The 23,960-nt window shown below is 35.2% G+C and overlaps 1 protein-coding gene across 5 annotated transcripts in view; it reads right to left on the reverse strand.

The window, feature by feature from the left end:
- Nucleotides 1-23,960, reverse strand: part of DMD (dystrophin) — a 2,259,822-nt gene that overhangs the window by 900,316 nt on the left and 1,335,546 nt on the right. For all 5 annotated transcript variants that reach the window (XM_082446317.1, XM_082446321.1, XM_082446320.1 and 2 more), the window contains one exon: nucleotides 298-445. In XM_082446317.1, the coding sequence (XP_082302443.1) occupies nucleotides 298-445 (148 nt within the window). The remainder of the gene's footprint in view (nucleotides 1-297; nucleotides 446-23,960) is intronic.

A 23,960-nucleotide genomic window follows, 5' to 3' on the forward strand; every position in this document is an offset into this window, starting at 1 on the left:
CCCCAAAGCCACAGGACACCCTGCTGTAAGATGCTTTCCTGTATCAAAGATTCAATTACACTTTGCAGTTCATCAGGTAAACCAGTTACGTCTAGACTCCCATCCTGACACTAAACGTCCACTGCATAGTCTTCCAAAATGATCATGACAAGTTCTAGTAGGTGCAATGCTGACAACAAAAGTCAAAAATTATAAATTTCCATCATCCTTCACAACCTGAATTTAAGAAGTTAAGTAGTCGTGATGTTGTGGTGAAGATAAAAAACAATTTGAAAAAAAGAGATCTCAAAAACTTACCTTAAGATACCATTTGTATTTGGCATGTTTCCAACTCTCAGGAACTTGTGTCTTTTTGAGAAAGTGTTCAGCTTCTGTTAGCCATTGATTAAATATCTTCATATCATAATGAAACCGCCGCCATTTTTCAACAGATCTGTCAAATTGCCTAGAATTAAAAAATATGGATCAAGGAAAATAAATGGATTATATGGACCTAGCATATATTTTATTACATTAACAAGGATATTATTTTGACAGTTTCTCACATTTGTATATTTCAATTTCAATTAACATAAATAATTAGTATAGAATACAGGATGAATTAAAATAAAAGGTTGTGATTTTCCCTTTAAAACGGAATACATTTTGTGATTGAAACAAAGATGGAAACAACTATCATGGAGTATTAGTGTTTTTTTCCCATGAGAATATTTAATTTTTAATAAAATTTCAGGAATTAAAAAAATACATTAACATCTAATAAATTAAGTATTTTGAAGCTAGATACTAAAAGTCAAAATATTTTTTGGATCAAAATAAAATTATCTCATTAAACTCTATCAATTTCAGTCATATTTTGACCTAAAAACGTCTATTCATTAAGATCCTCAAGCATTCAGGATGATAGATGTAACTTATACGTAGGCTTACATGCAAAAAATCTACCAACTAACTGATATAGTAGTCTAAAACAGATGATGAGTGTTGTCTTCCTTTATCCTTCCTGTTTCATTGTATCCACTAACATTTTAAATTGGAATGCTGAAGGAATTTAGTGCAAGGTAATATGTTAACATCTCATATGAAAAGAATATTAAGAAGGAAGCATTTGGTCATGTTCTGGTCACAGAAGAGACTGAGGCAGAAATTATATGAGTCAAGGCTTTATGTTTACGCTGAGACAGTTGCACATAACAATCACTTGTGGCATTTAAAAAAAAAAACAGCAATAAAACACTGATTTTGGGTCCCCAATCTAGACCAATTAAATCAGTATCTTTGGAGGTGGGATCCTTACACTGGTATTTTTAAAAGCACCCAGATGACTCTAATGTACGGTCAAGGTGAAAAATATTGTATATTGTTAAGTTTTGAAGTTTTATGGGGTTCATGATCTACTGGGTCTCCCCATCCAAACAGGCATTTGCCAGCACGAAAAAAAAGCCATCCTGAAGATTCCTGGCTGTGGAGCTGCCTCACAATACAGTAGTCTGTCAAACTTCTCTGAGTCCTACTCTTAAGATGCAATGGTTATAGTTTTGAATACCTTGAGGATCTTCTCAGATCTCTACCTCCATTTAGGAACTTTAAATAATTTTAGAACCCAAATAATGCCACAATTCCCTACTGTTTTACTGGGAAAGGAATGGAATTCACATTTATTAAACATTTACTATGAACCAGGCCCTAGGCTCTGTGCTTTCACGTATCCCATTCCACTGACTCCTACAAAACCCCCTGCAACATAACAGTTATTACTTCCATTTCCCACTGGAGAAAACTGAGATGCTGAGTAAGTTACCAAAAGATAAATAGACTTTAAATGGAAGAGAGGGAATTCTAACTCAGATCTCTCTGGTTTCAGTGGTGTCTTTTACCACTTTACATTAAATTTGCTGGGATTTCCTTTTTTCAAGATGAATTTTCACCAAGTTAAACAATTCAACGTGATAGTTGTAGGCCTCTTTTTCCTATTTTTTCTTCTTTATTTTCTTCCAATATTTAATTATATATCTACATGTACATTGCATTCTATCAGATATTACATTTAATGATTAACTGTATTTTCACCTTAAAAATATCTAAAACAGACAGTATTTTGGTAGCATAAAAAAGGCAGCCAATGATAGCCTAAAGAGGCAGTCTCTATAGCTAGCTTATAAAAAAGAATTCTACCTTTAATAAATAATGGCATTCTAGAGTTGATCAAATATGATATATCCATGAGCCACAAAATTATCTTGGAAATGTTTGCATATTTAATAATAATTTTGTTTTCATATGTTTTCAGTGCTAATACACAAAACATGACTTAAGAATACATCATAAGAATTTATTCCCTTTAAAAAAGAATTGTACATTTTATATGTCTTACAGGCACTTGAATCACTGGAGTCAAAGTTGTTAAATGAGAATCTAAAACACAATGAATCATAGTTGGCATTGTTCCATCTTAGTGAGATTGTAGTTGATTTTAGTTTTCATTATATGTATTTTTATGTTGTCAAGTTTTTCTGCAATGTGCATTTCATACTTTGAATATTCAGAAAGAGTTATTAAAATTTGTTTATTTATTTATTTTAAATTGAACTATAGTTGATTTACAATATTATATTAGTTTCAGGTATACAACCCAGTGATTCAATATTTTTGTAGACTATACTCCATTCAAAGTTATGGCTGTATTTTAAATAATGGCCATATTCCCTGTACTGTACAATATATCCTTGTTACTTATTTATTTTATACATAGTAGTGTCTCTTAATCCCATACTCTTATTTTGCCTCTCCCTTTTCCTTTCCCCACTGGTAACCACTAGTTTATTCTCTGAATCTGTGATTCTCTTTCTGTTTCATTATATACATTCTTTTATTTTTTTAGATTCCACATATAAGAGATAACAGAGTGATAACATAGATAACATCTTTCTCTGTCTGACTTATTTCACTAAGCATAATACTTTTTAAAAGGCAGTCTCATCTCACACACAGACAACTAACATCTCCAACTATCTTCCTGCCACCATAGTTTGGGAAACAGGCAGAGGCTAACCAGACCACAGAGGAGTCGTCATTTGGTCATAATTTACCATCCCACCTTTGTAGCAGTCATCAGTCCCCTTCTTACTTTTCTTTTTTCCCAACCCAATCACCAGATTTACCCTCTTGCCAACCCTTTTAGCTACTGGGAGGTGACTGTTTCTCCAACATCTGTGCTATAAATACTCTTCATTCCAGGCTGCTGCAGATGTGTCCCTACACCACTCACTGCACTGGCAATTACCATCTTCCACCAGATTCCACAAAGCCTCCTCCCATCCAATCCCTCGTCTTCTTCACAGTTTATCTATCCTCTAAATTCTCCATGAGAAGAAAACCATCAGCGCCCATACAATTGATCATGGTACCCCTTAGTTCTGCAAGACAAAGTTGGAGATAGGAAGAGAAGGGAAACAGTCTGAGAGCTCAGGCTTCTCTACTTACATCTGTGTTCCAGGCCCACAAAAACGAGACAGGATGGAGTTACCAGCCAGAAAGGACTCTCTGCAGTGCCCCCATGCCCTGCTACTGTCTCAGGATTTCGTGACTTTGCACATTAGTCCAATATTCCTGAAATGTCCTCCTTCCCTTTGTTCCCTTTTCCCCAGCTCCTGCAATCTGAACCTTTTCATACTTAAAGACTTGATCTGAACTACTTATAATGTCATTTTGTAAATATCTAAATATAGAATATTCACTAGAGTCTGCAACTGCTAAAACTTCGAAAACTGTAAAGCTGATTTAATTTTATTATTAAAATTAATGTTAAAATAAGTAACTCTATTCAAACAAAATATTAAATAAAAGCATGCACTTTACATGTGATGACATTTAATGTGAGTAATAATATTTTAAATTCCATTTCAAGCATCACGTAAAAATCTTAAATATACTTTCCAGCATTTTAATATGCATTGTTAACAGCCAAGTCTAAATCTATTCTTGAATTTACTATGTAAAGTTTCATTTTTTATCACGACTACTTATAAACTTAAAACTCTTTCCCACCAAGGAACATTCCAAATGAATAGATATAAATTTTGCTAGTTTTGCAATGTTACATTTATAAATTTAATCTCTAATCACTCACTATGCTCCCTAAATTCCTCTCATTCCATTAACTGGATGGTCCATGACTGAGGAAAAAGGCAGCAACAACCAGAAACACATAGAGATGTTAAAAATAGCATTCAGGGAAAGAAATATTAGTTTTACCCTCTGTATTATTACAAGGGGAAAAAAAAAAAGTTGCTGCCTTTTTTCCTGGCAGTAAGAGGAAATGTAGACCCAACTAAATAAAAAACAAAAAAATGTCAGTATAAACATATGGATAATAAATCAAGTGATTTTAAAATTTTGCAAATATTAAAATCCTTATTCACTATGCAAGCAGTATTTAAAATTACACTGCTGCTTCATTTATGCGCAGCATAACTTATTTCCTGCTGTTCTAAATCAAGTTAGTCAGATTATTCTCGAGCATAAATTACATTTAGGGAATAATTTAGGAACTTTGGGACATACTTTAACACTTTCGGGCCATTAAGGTGATGCTCAATTCCATGAAATAAATTTAAATAAATAACACCCTAGTAGCCTTCTGACATACCCATTGTGGCTTTATACTTAAGGTCTGCAAACTCAGCACTGGGCTGCTGAGTATTTCCTTCTACTTATTTCATCTTTGATTAGGTGAGTGGGAGGGCTCTTGGCGAAAGTCTCATGGTCCAAACTATAGCAGCTGATAAATAAAAGTTAAATTCGTCATTTGCCTCAAATCATAGTACCTAACTCACCTTCCCACACCCGCACTCCCCGATCCCTGTTTCCCCAGTAATCAAATTATTTAATAAAACCTAAGTATACTAGCAGTACTGAAGTATTTCCTACAGAACGTGGCTCACTCTGGGGAACTCTTCCATGGCTTCAACTTTCCTCACCCCTCTCGTACCCCTTTTAAATCTTACTCCTGAGATTTCTAGACAAAAGTCAGTTCTCTCATGCCTAATTGATATACTGAGCCTAGATCCATGCATGTATAATTAGACTCCACTCCAGTTGGCTGTCTCACTGCAACCACTCACTGGACACAGGCTTATACCTGAAACCATGACCTTGCCTCCTCACACAGGTAGAGCACAGTGGTCAGATTGCCTAGGGTGGAATCATGGCTCCACCATCTACTTTGTGGCCTTGGGCAAGTAAGTGACCTCTCTGAAAAGTTATTATAAAAGTAGTATCTCCCTCCTATGGCTAATTTTGAGGGTTACATATATGAATGTATTTAAATTTCTTAGAACAGTAATTGGTAGGGTTCAACAAATATGAGCAGTAGTTTTTGTTATTATTATTCTGTCTCTATTTGCTTAGGTTTTCAAATGCAAGTCAAATCACCAGTATAGAATCCAAGCCATGTCATTGTCTCTCTGGTGGGGAATCAGATGTATAAGAAACAAGTTCATTTTCAGGATTTAAATTAATTAAATAGATGATGGAATTAGCTTGTTTACAGAAGCTGAATCACTACTCCAGCATAGAATCCATGGTTGACCATGCCTGGCTCTGACCACTATATATATATTTGTTTTTTAAACACCTTTTATTGTGAAATATAACTAATAAACAGAAGAATCTATACAATACCATGTTACCATAACCCAAGACAAAAAATTTTTTTAAAATCTCCAGCAGTCAGAAATCCCTCTTGAACCCCCTCCCAATCATTATCCCCTCTTTCTCCCACAATATAACCTCCATCCTAACTTTCGTGGTAATCATTTCCTTAGAAGTTTGTAATTTAAATATGCATTTCTAACAGTAGAGTTTGGCTGTTGTATGTTTTTGAACTCCTTATATATGGAACCATATAATATGTATTTTTTGGTATGATGGTTCATTTGCACAATACTATACACTTAAGATTAATCCATCTTTTTGCTTATATATTGCTGTATAATATTCCACTGTGTGATTTTCTTTTTTAACTGTTAATAAATATCTAGTTGTTTCTAGTTTGGGGCTACTATGATGCCGCTATAGGCATTCCTATAACTGTCTCCTGGAATGTGTACACAAGCATTTCTGTAGAGTATATACCTAGGAGTGAAACTGATGGGCCATCAGTCATGCATGCACATCTCTAATAGTACCAATTAGTGCCAAATCATTTTTACCCCTAGTTGTAGTAGTGAATGAAAGTTTATACTCTTATTTACAATTTATAGTCCAAGTAGCAGTGTATGAGAATTCCAGTTGTTCCATATTCTCACCACCATGTGGTACTATCAGACTTTTAAATTTCAACTATTCTGGGTGGTATATAGTGATATCTTATTTTAGTTTTAATTTGCAAGTTCCTGACTACTAATGGGGCTGACAAAATCTTTCCATGTTTATTGGCCATTTGTATTTCTTATTTTGTGAAGATGACAAAAGTCTTGGTGTTATTGTGAAACATAACACACAGTTGTTATTTACTACAAAGTGATCATTCTATGAACACCATCCAGATCAAGATAGAAAACATTGTCAGCAGCCCAGAAGCCCTCTTTGTGCCCCTTCTCACATTTCAAGAACTTCTCCCAATTTTCTACCAGATAGTCTGCTCTTAAAGATTTACAGGAATTCTTCATGATTATGGATATACACATTATATTATTTATATGTGTGTTCCAAATATTTTATCCCACTCTGTGACTTTCATTTTCACTCTCTCAATGTCGTCTTTTGATGTACAGAAGTTATTAACATACAATATAGTCCAGTTTATTATTTTATGATTAGTGCTTTATACACCTCTTTAAGAAATCTTCCATTACCCAATATTCATTTACAAATACGCCTTTACTTTGTTATAAAAGTTTTATTAATTTGCTTTTCCCCATTCATATCTATAATCCTCCAGTATTATATTTTTGTGTATAGTGTGAAATAGAATGTATATATATATTTTTCGCAGCAAGACATTCTGTTTTAATTTTTAAGGCAAGGCATACAAACAGAACAAAATAATGCTGTACAGTGGAAAAATAAAAGTATGTGCTGTGAAAAATAAGCCTCTGTCCCACTTCAGACACCCCTCAACTCTGCTAGTTATTCTCTCATTGTAACTAAAACTTTTATAATTTGAAATATTTATAGAGCTGGGCAAAGAAATAAACAAATACAGTGTTTTAAAGTGAGCTTTCTCATTCAGTTTTATTTTTTCAATAGATCCATTGCTATCATTTTTACAGCTCTGGATTGACACTTTATTTTGTAACACCCAGTTTATTTCATCTTTATTCCTCTCTAGGTTGTGAGTCTGATTCTCAGGCTTCACCAGTTTGGAGTGGTTCTTTGATTTTGTTTCTCACAGTGGTTATAATACTGGAGTTTAGGAACTCGTTCTCAGGCCTCTATTCCCTCTCTCCACTGCTAAATTCTACACATTTTGTTTCCCCTGTACCTCATAAGTTTCCATTTATTGCCACATGAACAAACAGAAAAGACAGACCTTATTTGAACTGTATTACAGACTTACAGACATCAACACTTAATGTGACCCCTTTCCAATTACAGGGGACTCTTTTGCCATGTTTAAAGGAGACAGGGTTATTTTTCCCTCAAAAAACAAAACAAAACAAAAAAACCTAGTTCACCTAGTTATTACAGGTGAACATTTTTGGGTTTGGATTTCCTGTCTGGACATTTCCCTATACAATCTCATTCACTCTTAAAGGTTCAAGTAACATCTACAGCAGGGGTTGGCAAACTTTATCTATAAAGTGATTGAAAAAAATATTTTAGGCCTTGTTGGCCATGCAATCTTTTTAACAGCTACTCAGCTTTGCCACTGTAGCTCAACATCAGCCATAGACTGAATAAAAGCAAATGAGTTTGGCTAGATCCCAATAAAACTCTATTTACAAAAACAGGTGTTGGGCCAGATTTGGCCCAGGGGCTGTACTTTACCTACCCATCATCTATAAACTGATTACCACATAGCCCCAGGTTCTAGCCCTCACCTGAGCTCTGTAACTAGCTGTTTTTTGTACTATCCTCACCAGAACATTGTATGTGAACCTCAAGCATGACATGTTTACAATCCCTTATTTTCTCCTCTAAGTCTTATAATTTTAGTTAAGGATTTCCAAGCTTGAAATCTTGAGGTCATTCTTTACTCCTCCCTTTCTTTCTCACCATGCTTGCCTCTATATCTATCTCATCAATTCTAAACCAGAAATGAGTCTTCAATTTGGCTTCTTCCCTCCAGCCCCACTTCCATAGCCTTTCTTGAAATCCCCTAATAACTTTTTCTCGCAATATCCTAACTAATTTCTCCCTATAGTCAGTTTCTGAGCACTCTCTAACCTACGTCTACACCGCCATCCCTTCTTCCTCTTTGGTTCCAACATGTACGTTCACAGACATTCACATAGCCCACAATGTATATATTACACTTTCAAACACCGAATATCTCAAAAACTTCCATAACAATCCACCCCCCCCCCTTTTACTCTGGGCCTTTTGCTATATCTTAGAATGCCACACCTCTGCAATGTCACTTTATTCTGTGAGGCCTGTCTCCCCTGAAATTAGTTACTTCCTCAGACAAACTCCCCTCACTGTGCAAAAACCTCTATTAACATACTACTTCATGTTCTAACTATGTATTTACAGAGCTGTCTTTCCCAGCAGACTATGAGCCTTTTAGAGAAAGGAATACACCTCATTCACCTTTGAATTCCTAGTACTAAGCAAAGTTCCTGGCACAGGATAAGTGTTTAATACATTTTTAAAATGAATGAATGAATGAATAAAAGAGTTCATGAGTAATTTCCAGGGGCTCCTTATATGTTCCATTTAGGAGCCATGAAGGCTTGGGTATATCACTTTACCTCTTTGAATCCAGGTGTCTCATGAATAAAGCCAGGATAATATTGCCTACATTACACAGCATTTTGATGAGAATGAATGTATGCTGTAAGCTATAGATAGCAATAACATTTTAGTGCTATTGTTGTTAATAAAAGCCTTTAGTAATCTGCACATTTTATAACATTGACACAGAATTTAGAAATTAAAAATATCTTAGCCTATATCAGAAATCATTTTCCAAATAGGTAAATATGTTCTCAGTGAATTGTAGATCTTAATAATAGAAAATAGAAAATAACTTTTAAATATAAATAATTTAGCTCAACACCATCCTAAAAAAATAATACACTTTATACAAACTTGCCGATATCTAATTTAAGTATGAGGATGAATACTTACTTAAGAACTATGACTCTTTAATGGGAATGTTTCAAATAAAATAATATTGATAAAATTCACCTTACATCAAAGAACTCAATAGTGTTACCTTAAAAATAATGATAAAGTTAGATCGATGCTGACGACATTATTTGTAAAGGCTCACAAACACTTTACACCTAAAAATATTTCAAGAAACCTTAAAAGTCTTTAGACTTCTAAAGTGTTGGGTTTTTTAAAAATTTTGCTTATCTCTAATTGGGCACACATATCTGGATAGGATCTAAAATCGGTATTGTAGCAGTTTCTTTTTCCTACAAGTAGGCAGATTTGTGGAAAAGGAGGTTAAAATAGAAAAGTCTCATGGAAAACCTTGAGTCATCTTAAATAAGGACTTTCTGAATTGTAAGTACACACAATATCACACATACACACTCATATATATATATATATGTATTCACCAAAATCAAGAACTTGACCTAAGTGGATATTAGGAGTTTGGGGGACCTTGATTAAGCATATTATTTTGGCTTAGGAAGAGACACCCTAAACATCCCTGAGATAAATTTAGAAGTACCCAAATAGGCAGGGGTCCATATCTTCACCTACACTTGACATCTGATTACTTAATTAGTTAATTATAAAAAGAAAAGGATTTCTCAGGGTATATGCCCAGTAGTGGGATTGCTGGGTCGTCTGGTAGTTCTATTTTTAGTTTTTTAAGGAACCTCCATACTGTTCTCCATAGTGGCTGTATCAGTTTACATTCCCACCAACAGGGCAAGAGGGTTCCCTTTTCTCCACACCCTCTCCAGCATTTATTATTTCTAGATTTTTGATGATGGCCATTCTGCCCGGTGTGAGGTGATACCTCATTGTAGTTTTGACTTGCATTTCTCTAATGATTAGTGATGTTGAGCATCCTTTCATGTGTTTGTCGGCAATCTGTATATCTTCTTTGGAGAAATGTCTATTTAGGTCTTCTGCCCATTTTTGGATTGGGTTGTTTGTTTTCTTGATATTGAGCTGCATGAGCTGCTCGTATATTTTGGAGATTAATCTTCTGTCAGTTGCTTCATTTGCAAATATTTTCTCCCATTCTGAGGGCTGTCTTTTCGTCTTGTTTATGGTTTCCTTTGCTGTGCAAAAGCTTTTAAGTTTCATTAGGTCCCATTTGTTTATTTTTGTTTTTATCCCACTACGGGTCATATACCCTGAGAAAATCATAATTCAAGAAGAGTCATGTATCGCAATGTGCATTGCAGCACTGTTTAAAACAGCCAGGACATGGAAGCAACCTAAGTGTCCATTGACAGATGAATGGATAAATAAAATGTGGCACATATATACAATGGAATATCACTCAGCCATAAAAAGAAACGAAATTGAGTTATCTGTAGTGAGGTGGATGGACCTAGAGTCTGTCCTACAGAGTGAAGTAAGTCAGAAAGAGAAAAACAAATACCAAATACTAACACACATATATGGAATCTAAAAAAAAAAAAAAAGAAATGGTTCTGAAGAAGCTAGGGGCAGGGCAGGAATAAAGACGCAGACGTAGAGAATGGACTTGAAGACACGGGGAGGGGGAAGGGTAAGCTGGGACGAAGTGAGAGTGGCATGGACATATATACACTACCAAATGTAAAATAGATAGCTAGTGGGAAGCAGCCGCATAGCACAGGGAGATCAGCTCGGTGCTTTGTGACCACCTAGAGGGGTGGGGTAGGGAGGGTGGGAGGGAGACGCAAGAGGGAAGAGATATGGGGATATACGTATACGTATAGCTGATTCACTTTGTTATAAAGCAGAAACTAACACACCATTGTAAAGCAATTATACTCCAATAAAGACGTTAAAAAAAAGAAAAAGAAAAGGGTCTCTGATATTACTAATGTCTGTGGTATTCTACAAATCTCCTTTGTCTTTCTCTTTTACAAACATCTTTGCTGTAGTCCGAAGTCCCAGCAGGCCAATGACTGTGTAAAGGCTGCAGTGTTTGACAGTTCTGTCATGTTGGAAAAATATTCAGGGTATGCTATTCCTGCACTGCTTGTGAAAAAAACAATGTAGGATTATGCTAATATTAACCTAAAAATTATGCAATTTCAAGGTCTTGATTTGGAACAATTAGCACCCTGTAAAAATACTCAAAGTAGTAAAAATAGTTTGCTATTAGTGAGCTGCAATGTTACCTTTAACATTAGGATATTTTGGAAAAATTAACTACAGAAATGGATTCAGCAGTCTAAATAAAATAATCTAAATTTCTTAAAAAGTTTAAGGTAAAATTCTTTTTGAGGACCTGATATATTCATGGATCCCCTTTACAAAATGTGAGCATTTAATTTAAATTTACACATCTTTAGAATATAGTCTCACATTCTGTATGAAGACATAGTTTCAATTTAAAACAGGCCATAGCATGGGCATATATACACTACCAAACATAAAATAGATAGCTAGTGGGAAGCAGCCACACAGCACAGGGAGATCAGCTCGGTGCTTTGTGACCCCCTAGAGGGGTGGGATAGGAAGGGTGGGAGGGAGGAAGACGCAAGAGGGAGGGGATATGGGGATATATGTATATGTATAGCTGATTCACTTTGTTATACAGCAGAAACTAACACACCTTTGTAAAGCAATTATACCCCCAATAAAAATTAAAAAAACAAAACAAAAAAAACCCCAAACAAAATAAATAAATAAAACAGGCCATAGGGGACTTCCTTGGTGGTCCAGTGGTTAAGACTCTGTGCTTCCACTGCACAGGGTGCAGGTTCAATCCCTGGTCGGGGAGCTAAGATCCTGCATGCCCACGTGGCATGGCCAAAAATAAAATAATAATAATAATAATAATAATAATAAAACAGGCCATAAAACAAGGAAGCTGTGCAGCTTATGAAGTTTGAAGACAGGTAAACATGGGTTTGATATTCTGCTTTATTGCTTAATAGTGCTTTGTAAAGTTCAGCAGGAGATTTAATTTGCTAGTTTTATAACTCTCATTTGTGAAATAGGCATGATAATATCTATTTCACAAAACTGTTATGAGGATTAGGAATAATATAGTAAAGTTTGTTAAGCACATAGTAAGTGCTCACTCAATGTTGGCAATGACAATAGTCATAATATCCAGATGTATATAAATATGAATATATAAATATTATATATATAAATAACCATGTGATATAAATGTAATTGCCATGCTCATAAAATATTATTAAAATTTCAAATATATATATGATCATTTTCTTTTCAATATATAACTATAAATGAAGAAAATATGTGTGACTCCTTCTGTACATTTCCTCATTCACACACAAAAGGAGAATGATATCTTCAGGTAGATCTAGTATTCTTGTCGTTTAAGACTCAGACATTTCACTATGTGTAAAATGATTTTATTGCTGTTATAATTGAGCAAACCTAAACTACTATAGCACATGGAGTCATCTGTCTTTCCTGGTTTCTTTCTAAATGAGGGAGGGACAGTGCCCTTGATTTGGCTACAAAATTAACTTCAATTGTTTTCTGCTAAGGCAGAATGAGAGGGGGAAAAAAAAAAGGTGAACATATTTTGATCTTCAGGGCAAATAATACATTTAGGTGTCATTATCTTCTCAAAAGTATTAAAACACAAATTCCAAATATGCAGGGTAAGATCAAAAAAGAGAAAAGTATGACCATTTTCCTTCTTAGGCTACCAAAATGTTCATTTCCTCCATAGGCTGTTACAGCAAATCAAAATATACCACTTGAGACCAGCTTATAAAAGTGTCTCTTTTTTACATGGGCACTCATTTCTTTCAACCATTATTAAAAATAAAGATTAAGATTACTGTGTATCTTAGAATATATTTGGCATGAGAGCACAATAACACAAATATAAAAATAAAATTGAAACAATTAACTTTTCACTTAGCTTGATTCTACATGGGCTTATACAGTTTCGCCGGGACTATTACCTTCCACAAGGCTGCTTTTCCTATTAAGGTAGTTATAATTAACAAGAGCCCACACACACATAATGGTTATCATCTACCACATTAATGAACATATACAAGCTATTATTTTTCCTAATGTTTACTATATTTCATTTTTTTTAACATCTTTATTGGAGTATAATTGCTTTACAATAGTGTGTTAGTTTCTGCTGTATAACAAAGTGAATCAGCTATACATATACATATATCCCCATATCTCCTCCCTCTTGCGTCTCCCTCCCATCCTCCCTATCCCACCCCTCTAGGCGGACACAAAGCACCGAGCTGATCTCCTTGTGCCATATGGCTACTTCCCACCAGCTATCTATTTTACATTTGGTAGTGTATATATGTCCATGCCACTCTCTCACTTCATCCCAGCTTACCCTTCCCCCTCCCCGTGTCCTCAAGTCCATTCTCTATGTCTGCATCTTTACTGTATGTTAACACATGTATACAGAATACATTTCACTTTATTAGAACCAATCTCAAAGTTTACGTAATTTAAAAAATTAATAGTGGCATTTATAATTGTCAGTTCATTCTAAAATAATTTTCCAGGGCTTCCCTGGTGGCGCAGTGGTTAAGAATCTGCCTGCCAATGCAGGGGACACGGGTTCGAGCCCTGGTCCGGGAAGATCCCACATGCCGCAGAGCGGCTAAGCCCGTGCACCACAACTACTGAGCCTGCGCTCTAGAGCTCACGAGCCACAACTATTGAAGCCCGCGCGCGTAGAGCTGGTGCTCAGCAACAAGAGAAGCCACCGCAATGAGAAGCCTGCGCACTGCAATGAAGAGTAGCCCCCGCTCACCGCAACTAGAGAAAGCCCACACGCAGCAACTAAGACCCAACACAACCAAAAATAAATAAAATAAAATAAATAAATTTATAAAAAAATAAAATAAAATAATTTTCCAAACAAAGAAAAAATATTCCCATTTTACCACTGTAAGTTGGGCTTCAAACATGCAGAAATAGTACAATAGAAAAAGAACAAATTTAGAAGAGCCAAGTGGAGTTAACAGAGAATTAGTGTTAAAATTACACCAGACTAACATTTCAATTAGAAATAGCAAGGAGAAAATATCTAGGCTATCAGAGGTTGTAAGCAGTAAAGAAAATAAGAACCATGACCTATTTTGCTGGGAGTTGTATCCATAAGTCAAAGGGAAAGTGTCCAAAGGACTTTCTTATAAAGTTAGATAAGCAGTAATTAATTTCAAGGCAGATTTCTGGTTATGTATGTGTGTGTATATACATACATATATAACATACATATATGTATACATTTTATATAGACAAACATATGACAAATAAATATGCCAGGGGTACCTTATTAGGAATATGACTGTGATGCTCATTTTAGTTGAGTCCGCTGATCCCATGCACATGTGGTGGACTCCCCCACTCCTACTCCCCAGGATGGATGTCCTATGGGAGCAGACCAGTTCCAGCACAGCATCATGTAGGTAGGACACCTTTGCTTCAAATTCACTGAACTAAAATCTGACCCAACCCTAGCAAGTATATCTCAAGGAAACTTTCATCATATCTGACTTACTAAGTTATGAATATCATCATAAAAATCAAGCTCCTTTTGCTATTTCACATTCCATCTTATTAAAGGCACAAGTGTATGAGGAAAATATTCTTGGCATAAAACTACTATATGCATTAAATTTTTTCTTTCCTACACCTGAAGGCACATGTCTAAACCTGTAGGGGTTACTTTATTATTTAATTAGAGAAGATTCTTTTCTATCATTTTAGGAGTTTCATCTGAAATTTGATTAACATCAGTATATGCTGTGCTCTCAAGCGAGTAAATATAGTTTGTGCAGAAAGAGGAAAGAGTAGAAGCAAAATTTTTTTTTAAAATTTAATACATGTAAAGAAACAGAACTTCTAAGAAATAAAATATCCATGTTCACAGCCCACAGCCCATAAACGCACATGACGTATAGTATTTGCCTGTTTTATTTAACCATTAATTCATTCCTTTAATAAACATTTATTGAATGCTTAGTATTGGAGTTGTCAGAATGTTCAACTCAGGGGGTATTAAAGATGAAAAAAGATACTATCCCTGCCAATGAGAAACTCCCAGTTTAACGTGTGTATTAACTATTTTAATGAGGACATGTGCCAAAATTGTAACATATAAAGTACTTGCCCAGTGCACATCTCCTTGCCTTTCCGTTTCAAAGTACACTGGCTCAACTTTGAAATGCCAACACTTAGATTTCTCTACCTGAGGACTCCCTCTGGCTGCGGAAGTCTGCTTTGCCCGCTTATATGGCAAGACAAAACTGCTCAGGAATTAACACCCCTGGAAGCGGCTCCGCAACAATAACTGATGGGAACTGATGTATAAATACCCCCAGCTCATCTGGCACCCTCAAGTGGGATAACTCTGAGGTATATCTTTTACACTGTCTCTCAAAGTTTCCTCATGGGGATTAAGCTCCAGAAACCCAAAGTGTTAACTGAGTTGAAAACACACCTTTTACTGGCTTCCTTCCGGTTCCTGTCTCACTTCCCTGAGATGTTCCCTGTACCTCCCAAATAACCTACTTGGACTGGAGTTCTTTCCTCAGCATCAGCTTTTGGGGGAATCCAAATGAAGACAAAGGACAATGCCAGCATAAGGAGAATTCTATCCTATAGGATTATGAGAGTAAAAGGATTATGAAAGTAGAAAGTTGTTAGGGGAGGCATCACAGTAGACTGGGGTCTAGAAGGGTGAGCAGAGGTATCTCAGAGAAAGAAGGAAGGGCATTATATGAAGCAGAGCCTGCATGTGTGAAGGCTTAGACTAGTGGTTCTAAAATTAACATCACCGGCCTAGAGGGTTTCTTAAAACACAGATTGCTGAGCCTTACCTTCAGAGTTTCTAATATCAAAGGCCTAAGAATTTTTATTTCTAACAAGTTCCCAGGTGATACTGATGCTGCTAGTTTGGGAACCACTGGCATGAAGGGAATGGCCAAATGATAGGTGGGCAAGAGGGCCTGGATTAAGATTATGAAGACTGATGAATGTACTGTGACCTAAACTTTTTTTTTGGGGGGGGGTTCATTATGGCTAAAATTTTTATTGCAAAGAAAAGCATATGAAACAAAACTACTAAATAATTGTAGATTTGTGTAATACAATAAATGACAAAATCCTTGGAGAGAGAACATACAGAATATTTTTTATATAGATCCCGACAGGATTTCTCAGGCTATATTTTCTGCCCCAATTTCGCATATATGTAAAATATAATCCCTATTTCCCACTAACGCTATGACTATTAGTTTGGCAGCTTCATGTTTCTCACAGGCTATGAGCATGGGCCACAGCATAACTGGCTGGTCCAACAACCAGCCAGCAGGGCCAGCAGCACGGAAGACATGCATGACCACAGGAAGCAGAAGGCATTAATTGTCTATAGCTGCCCTCCACTGTGAGAGAGTACTGCATTTTTTCCCTGAAAGAGAGGGTTAATTATGTTGGGTCAAGAAAAGAGAGATGGGTTATTACTAGCTGTCTTTCTGTCTTAAACCCGTACAAATGTATCATAAATAGAATGAGACCATAGCAGAAGCTTGAATTCCAATCAGAGTTTTTGTTTGTTTGTTCCTTGGAAAAGGATTCCCTCCATCTACTTAATTAACACATCTATAACTTTACATATTTAATATATTTTATGGGGGTTTTTTGGTGAGAACATTTAAATTTTACTCTCTTAGCAAATTTCAGTCATACAATACGCTGTTAACAACTACAGTCACCATGTTATACATTAGATCCTCGGACCTTATTCATCTTACAGCTTAAACTTTGTACCTTTTTTCTAACCTCTCTGTATTTCCATTCCTCAGCTCCAGGCAATCACTTTTCAACACTCTGTTTCTAAGACTTTGACTTTTTTTTTAGATTACATACATAAGTGATACCATGCAGCATTTTTCTTTCTCTGTCTGGCTTATTTCACTTAGTATAACGACCTCAAGGTCTATCTATGTTGTCACAAATGGCAGTATTCCCTTTTTCTCGTTGATGAATAATATTCCTCTGTGTGTGTGTGTGTGTGTGTGTGTGTGTGTGTGTGTGTATCACGTCCTCTTTATCTATGCACCCACTGAGGGGCATTTAGGTTGTTTCCATATCTTGGCTATTGTAAATAATGCTGCAGTGGAACATAGGAGTACAGCTATGTCTCCGATATCCTGTTTTCATTTCTTTGGATTTATACCCCGAAGTTGGAATGGTGGATCATAACGTAGTTCTATTTTTTAACTTTTTGAGGAACCTCCATACTATTCTCCATAGTGTCTACACCAATTTACATTCCCACCAACACTGAACAAAGTTTCCCTTTTCTCCATATCCTAACACTTGTTATTGCTTGTCTTTTTGATGATGGTCATTCTAACAGGTGTGAGGTAATAGGTTATTGTCATTTTGATGTGCATTTCCCTGATGATCAGTGATGTTGAACATCTTATCATGTACATGTTGGCCATTTGTATGCCTGCTTTGGAAAAATGTCTATTCAGTTTCCCTGTCCACTTTTTAACTGGATTGTTTGCTTGCTATTGAGTTGTATAGGTTCTTTATATATTTTGGATATTAACCCCTTATCAGTTATACAATTTGCAAATATTTTCTCCCATTCCATAGGCTACCTTTCTATTTTGTTGATGGTTTCCTTTGCTGTGAAGAAGCTTTTTAGTTCGATGTAGTCCCATTTTTTAATTTTTGCTCTTGTCGCCTTTGTTTTTGGTGTCAAGTCCAAAAAAATCATCACCAAATCAATTTCAAGGAGCTTACCCCTTATATTTTCTTCTAGAAGTTTTATGGTTTCAGGTCTTAAATATGTCTTTAATCCATTTTGAGTTGATTTTGGTGTACGGTGTAAGACAGAGGTCAGATTCATTCTTTTGCATGTGGCTGTCTAGTTTCCCAACACCATTTATGGAAGAGACTATCCTTTCCCCCATAGTATATTCTTGGCTCTTTTGTAAAAAATTAATTGACTATATATGCATGGGTTTGTTTCTGGGCTCTCTAGTCTATCCCATTGATCTATGTGTCTGTTTTAATGCCAATACAATGCTGGTTTTGATTACTATTGCTTTGCTATATAGTTTGAAGTCAGGAAGTGTGATTCCTCCAGCTTTGCTTTTCTTTCTCAAGATCGCTTTGGCTATTTGGAGTATTTTGTTGCTGCATACAAATTTTATGATTGTTCAATTTCTACAAAAAATTCCATTGGAATTTTGATAGTGGTTGCACTGAATCTATAGATCGCTTCAGGTAGTATGAACATTTTAACAATATTAATTCTTCCAATCCATGAGCACAGAACATTTTTCCATTTATTTGTGTCTTCGATGTTTTTCATCAATATCGTATGGTTTTCAGTGTACAGATCTTTCACTTCCTTGGTTAAATTTATTTCTAAGTACTTTATTCTTTTTGATGCAATTGTAAATGGGATTATTTTCTTAATTTCTCTTTCTGATAGTTCATTGTTCAGCTGATTTTTCTACATTGATTTTGTATCCTGCAACTTTTCGGACTTTATTAGTTTTAACAGTTTTTGTGGTGTCTTTAAAGTTATCTATATATAATATCATGCCATCTATAAAGAAAGACAATTTTACTTCTTCCTTTCAGATTTGGATGCCTTTTTTTTTAAAACATCTTTATTAGAGTATAATTGCTTTACAATGGTGTGTTAGTTTCTGCTTTATAACAAAGTGAATCAGCTATACATATACATATATCCCCATATCTCTTCCCTCTTGCATCTTCCGCCCTCCTACCCTCCCTATCCTACCCCTCTAGGTGGCCACAAAGCAACGAGCTGATCTCCCTGTGCTATGCGGCTGCTTCCCACTAGCTATCTATTTTACATTTGATAGTGTATATAGGTCCATGCCACTCTCTCACTTTCTCCCACCTTACCCTTCCCCCTCCCTGTGTCCTCAAGTCCATTCTCTACGTCTGTGTCTGCATTCCTGTCTAGCCCCTAGGTTCATCAGAAGTTGTTTTGTTTTGTTTTGTTTTTTACATCCCGTATATATGTGTTAGCATTTGGGATTTGTTTTCCTCTTTCTGAATTACTTCACTCTGTATGACAGACTCTAGGTCCAACCACCTCACTAAAATAACTCAATTTCGTTTCTTTTTATGACTGAGTAATAGTCCATTGTACATATGTGCCACATCTTTTTTATCCATTCATCTGTCGATGGACACTTAGGTTGCTTCCATGGCCTGGTTATTATAAATAGTGCTGCAGTGAACACTGTGGTACATGACTCTTTTTGAGTACCACAGTGTTATGGTTTTCTCAGGGTATATGCCTAGTAGTGGGATTGCTGGGTCATATGGTAGTTCTATTTTTAGTTTTTTAAGGAATCTCCATACTGTTCTCCATAGTGGCTGTATCAATTTACATTCCCACCAACAGTGCAAGAGGGTTCCGTTTTCTCCACACCCTCTCCAGCATTTACTGTTTGTAGATTTTTTGATGATGGCCATTCTGACTGGTGTGAGGTGATACCTCATTGTAGTTTTGATTTGCATTTCTCTAATGATTAGTGATGTTGAGCATACTTTCATGTGTTTGTTGGCAATCTGTATATCTTCTTTGGAGAAATGTCTATTTAGATCTTCTGCCCATTTTTGGATTGGGTTGTTTGTTTTTTTGATATTGAGCCGCATGAGCTGCTTGTATATTTTGGAGATTAATCTTTTGTCAGTTGCTTCATTTGCAAATATTTTCTCCCATTCTGAGGGTTGTCTTTTAGTCTTGTTTATGGTCTCCTTTGTTGTGCAAAAGCTTTTAAGTTTCATTAGGTCCCATTTGTTTATTTTTGTTTTTATTTCCATTTCTCTAGGAGATGGGTCAAAAAGGATCTTGCTGTGATTTATGTCATAGAGTGTTCTGCCTATGTTTTCCTCTAAGAGTTTGATAGTGCCTGGCCTTACATTTAGGTCTTTAATCCATTTGGAGTTTATTTTTCTGCATGGTGTTAGGGAGTGTTCTAATTTCATTCCTTTACATGTAGCTGTCCAGTTTTCCCAGCACCACTTATTGAAGAGGCTGTCTTTTCTCCATTGTATATTCTTGCCTCCTTTATCAAAGATAAGGTGACCATATGTGCGTGGGTTTATCTCTGGGCTTTCTATCCTGTTCCATTGATCTATATTTCTGTTTTTGTGCCAGTACCATACTGTCTTGATTACTGTAGCTTTGTAGTATAGTCTGAAGTCAGGGAGCCTGATTCCTCCAGCTCTGTTTTTCTTTCTCAAGATTGCTTTGGCTGTTTGGGGTCTTTTGGGATGCATTTTATTTCTCTTTCTTGCCTAATTGCTCTGACTAGCACTTCCAGTACTATGTTGAATAAAAGTGGTGAGAGTAGGAATCCTCATCTTGCTCTTTATTTTAGAGGAAACGCTTTTTGCTTTTCACAATTGAGTATGATGTTAGCTATGGGCTCGTCATACACACACTTTATTATGTTGAGGTATATTACCTCTATAACCATTGTCCATGAACAGACAATGAATTTTGTCAAATTATTTTTCTGCCTCTATTGAGATGATATTTTTATCCTTCATGTTGTTAAAGTGGTGTACACATGGATTGATTTGGTGGATATTGACTCATCCTTGTATCCCTGGAATAAATTCCACATGATCATGGCATATGACCCACTCAAGGTACTGTTGAATTTTGTTTGCTAATATTTTGTTGAAGATTTTTGCATCTATATTCATGAAGGACATTGGCCTGTAATCTTCTTTTCTTGTCATGTCCTGGTCTGGTTTTGGTATCAGTCTAATGCTGGTCTTGTAAAATGCGTTTGGAAGTGTTCCCTCCTGTTACACTTTTTGGAAGAGTTTGAAAAGGATTGGTATTGACTCTTTAAACTTTTAATGGAATTCACCAGTGAAGCCATCTGGTCATGAACTTTTGTTCTTTAGGAAGTATTTAATTACTGATTTAGTCTCCTTATTAGTAATTGGTCTGTTCAGATTTTCTATTCCTTCATGATCCAGTCTTGGTAGGTTGTATGCTTCTAGGAATTTATCCATTTCTCTAGGTTATTCAATTTGTTGGCATATAATTGTTCTTAGTAGTCTCTTATGATTCTTTATTTTTATATGGTATCAGTTATAATGTCTCATGTTTCATCCCTAATTGTATTTATTTGAGTCCGCTTCCTTGTTTTTCTTAGTAAGTTCAGCTAAAGGTTTGTCTATTATGTTTATCTTTCAAAAAACTAGCTCTTAGTTTCATTGATCTTTTCTATTGTCTTTTTAGTCCCTACTTCACATTATTTCTTTTCTTCTAATAAACTTGGGTTTAGTATGTTCTTCTTCTTCTTAGTTCTTTGAGGTGAAAAGTGAGGTTGTTTATTTGAGATGTTTCTTTTTTCTTAATGTAGGCATTTATTGCTATAAACTTCCCTCTTAGAATTGCTTTTGCTGAATCCCATAAGTTTTGGTATGTTGCATTTCCATTTTCACTTGTTTCAAGATATGCTTTGATTTCTCTTTCAATTTCTTCTTTGATCCATTAGTTACTTTCAGAAGCATGTTGTTTAATCTCCCCATACTTGGGAATTTCCTAGTTTTCTTCTTATAACTGATGTCTAGTTTCACACCATTCTGGTTGGAAGAGAGGCTTTGCTTTGTATGATTTCAATCTTCTTAAATTCATTAATATTTGTTTTGTGGCCTAACATATGATCTATCCTGGAGAATGTTCCATGTGTACTTACAGAGAATGTATATCCTATTACTTTTGGATGGAATATTCTGTAAATCTATGTTAAGTCCATCTGGTCTAACCTGTAGTTTAAGTCCAATGTTTCTGTATTGATTTTCTCTTAGGATGATCTATCCATTTTTGAAAATGAGATATTAAAATCCCCTATTCTTATAGTCTATTTCTCCCTCTGGGTCTGTTAACATTTGCTTTATATATTTAGGTGCTCTGATATTGGGTGCATAAATATTCACAATTGTTACATGCTTTTGTTGGAAAGACCCTTTAATTATTATGTAATGATCTTCTTTGCCACTTATTATAGTCTTACACTTAAAGTCTATTTTGTCATATATAAGTGTACCTATCCCTTCTTTCTTTTGAGTTCCATTCATATGGAAAATCTTTTTTCATCCCTTTACTTTCAGTGTCTGTGTGTGTCCTTAAATCTGAAGTGTATCTCTTGTAGGCAGCATAGAGTTGGGTTTTTTTTTTAATCCATTCAGCCACTCTATCTCTTGATTGGAGGATTTAATCCAGTTACATTTAAAATAATTATTGATAGGTGTAGACTTACTGTCATCATTTTGTTCATCGTTTTCTAGCTGTTTTGTAATTCCATTGTTTCTTTTTTTCTTTTCTTGCTCTCCTGCTTCCTGATTTGATGATTTTCTGTAGTGGTATGCTTAGATTCCTTTTTCTTTATCTTCTATGTATCTACTATAGGTTTTTGCTATGGTAGCAAATCTATGACTCTTAATCAGAGTTCTTGAAGTAGAAAAATGAAATGGTCAGATTTGAAATTTAAAAATACAATTTCATAAACTGTAGAGAATATTTATGAGCTGGTAAGAAGTTAGAATAGTTGTTTAACCTTGCTACATATTGGAGTCAGTTGAGAATCTTTAAAAAAAATTACCAGAGTTTGACTTAATTGATCTGGGATGTGGTCAGAGCATCAGGATTTTTACCCAACATTTTATTATAAAAATTTGCAAATGTACAACAAAATTGAAAAAAAAATACAGAGAAAACGTATATGCTCAATTACTTAGAGCCTAGCATGAACATTTAACTATACTGTTTTATCACATATCTATCCATCTATCCATCCCATTATCCATCCATATATTTTGATGCACTTCCAAGTAATTACAGTTATCAATATAATTCACCCTAAGTACATAAGTGTGCATATCATCAAGTACAGTTCCATGTTCGTTTAGAGATTTTGGTTTTCTTTGTGAGCAATGGGATTTTTACAAACTCTTCCAAATAATTCCAACATGTCACAAAGACTATATATAGATCACTGGATTAAAAAAGGTAAGAAACATAAGAATTATTTATCATTTTTGTTATTATTATTCATTGTATTTGCACTTTCTTTACATTATGGCTAATTTAAGTAACTATGTAAGGGAGTTATTAGAGAGAAGGAAATAAGATTCAGAGATAGTATTTAATTTTCCAGTGTTCGCATAGCAAGTGAAAGAGTTAGCAATCAAATCCAGTTTTGACTGTTCTCATAGAAGGCCACCCGTTTTTCCATTTTTCCACATGCATCTAAAGCTATATGGGTGAAAATGGGAAGAAGGAGTTTAATTAGATATTTAACTTGAAGGATACCCATGAAAATTTTGGAAGAGGAAATGAAAAATTAAGGGGGCATCTTACAATTTTTCCAAGTTTTTCTAACATGGCAACTGGGTAAAAATGATCATTTTGTACAAAAGGCAAATAAAATTGATTTTAACTTTTTTTGAGTATTCATCCTTCTTAGAATGCCTTAACATGAATTTTTAGTTTAAAAATATCCTTCTTCAAATTGCCATTAAGTGGCTATTGTTTTTGTTTTGTGGTTTTTAATAACACTCTTTTACTTATAAAAATAGTGTCACTGTATAAAAACAGAATAGTAGAG

This window comes from Balaenoptera physalus, assembly GCF_965194825.1.
Source record: "Balaenoptera physalus genome assembly, chromosome: X".
NCBI classification, from domain to species: domain Eukaryota; kingdom Metazoa; phylum Chordata; class Mammalia; order Artiodactyla; family Balaenopteridae; genus Balaenoptera; species Balaenoptera physalus.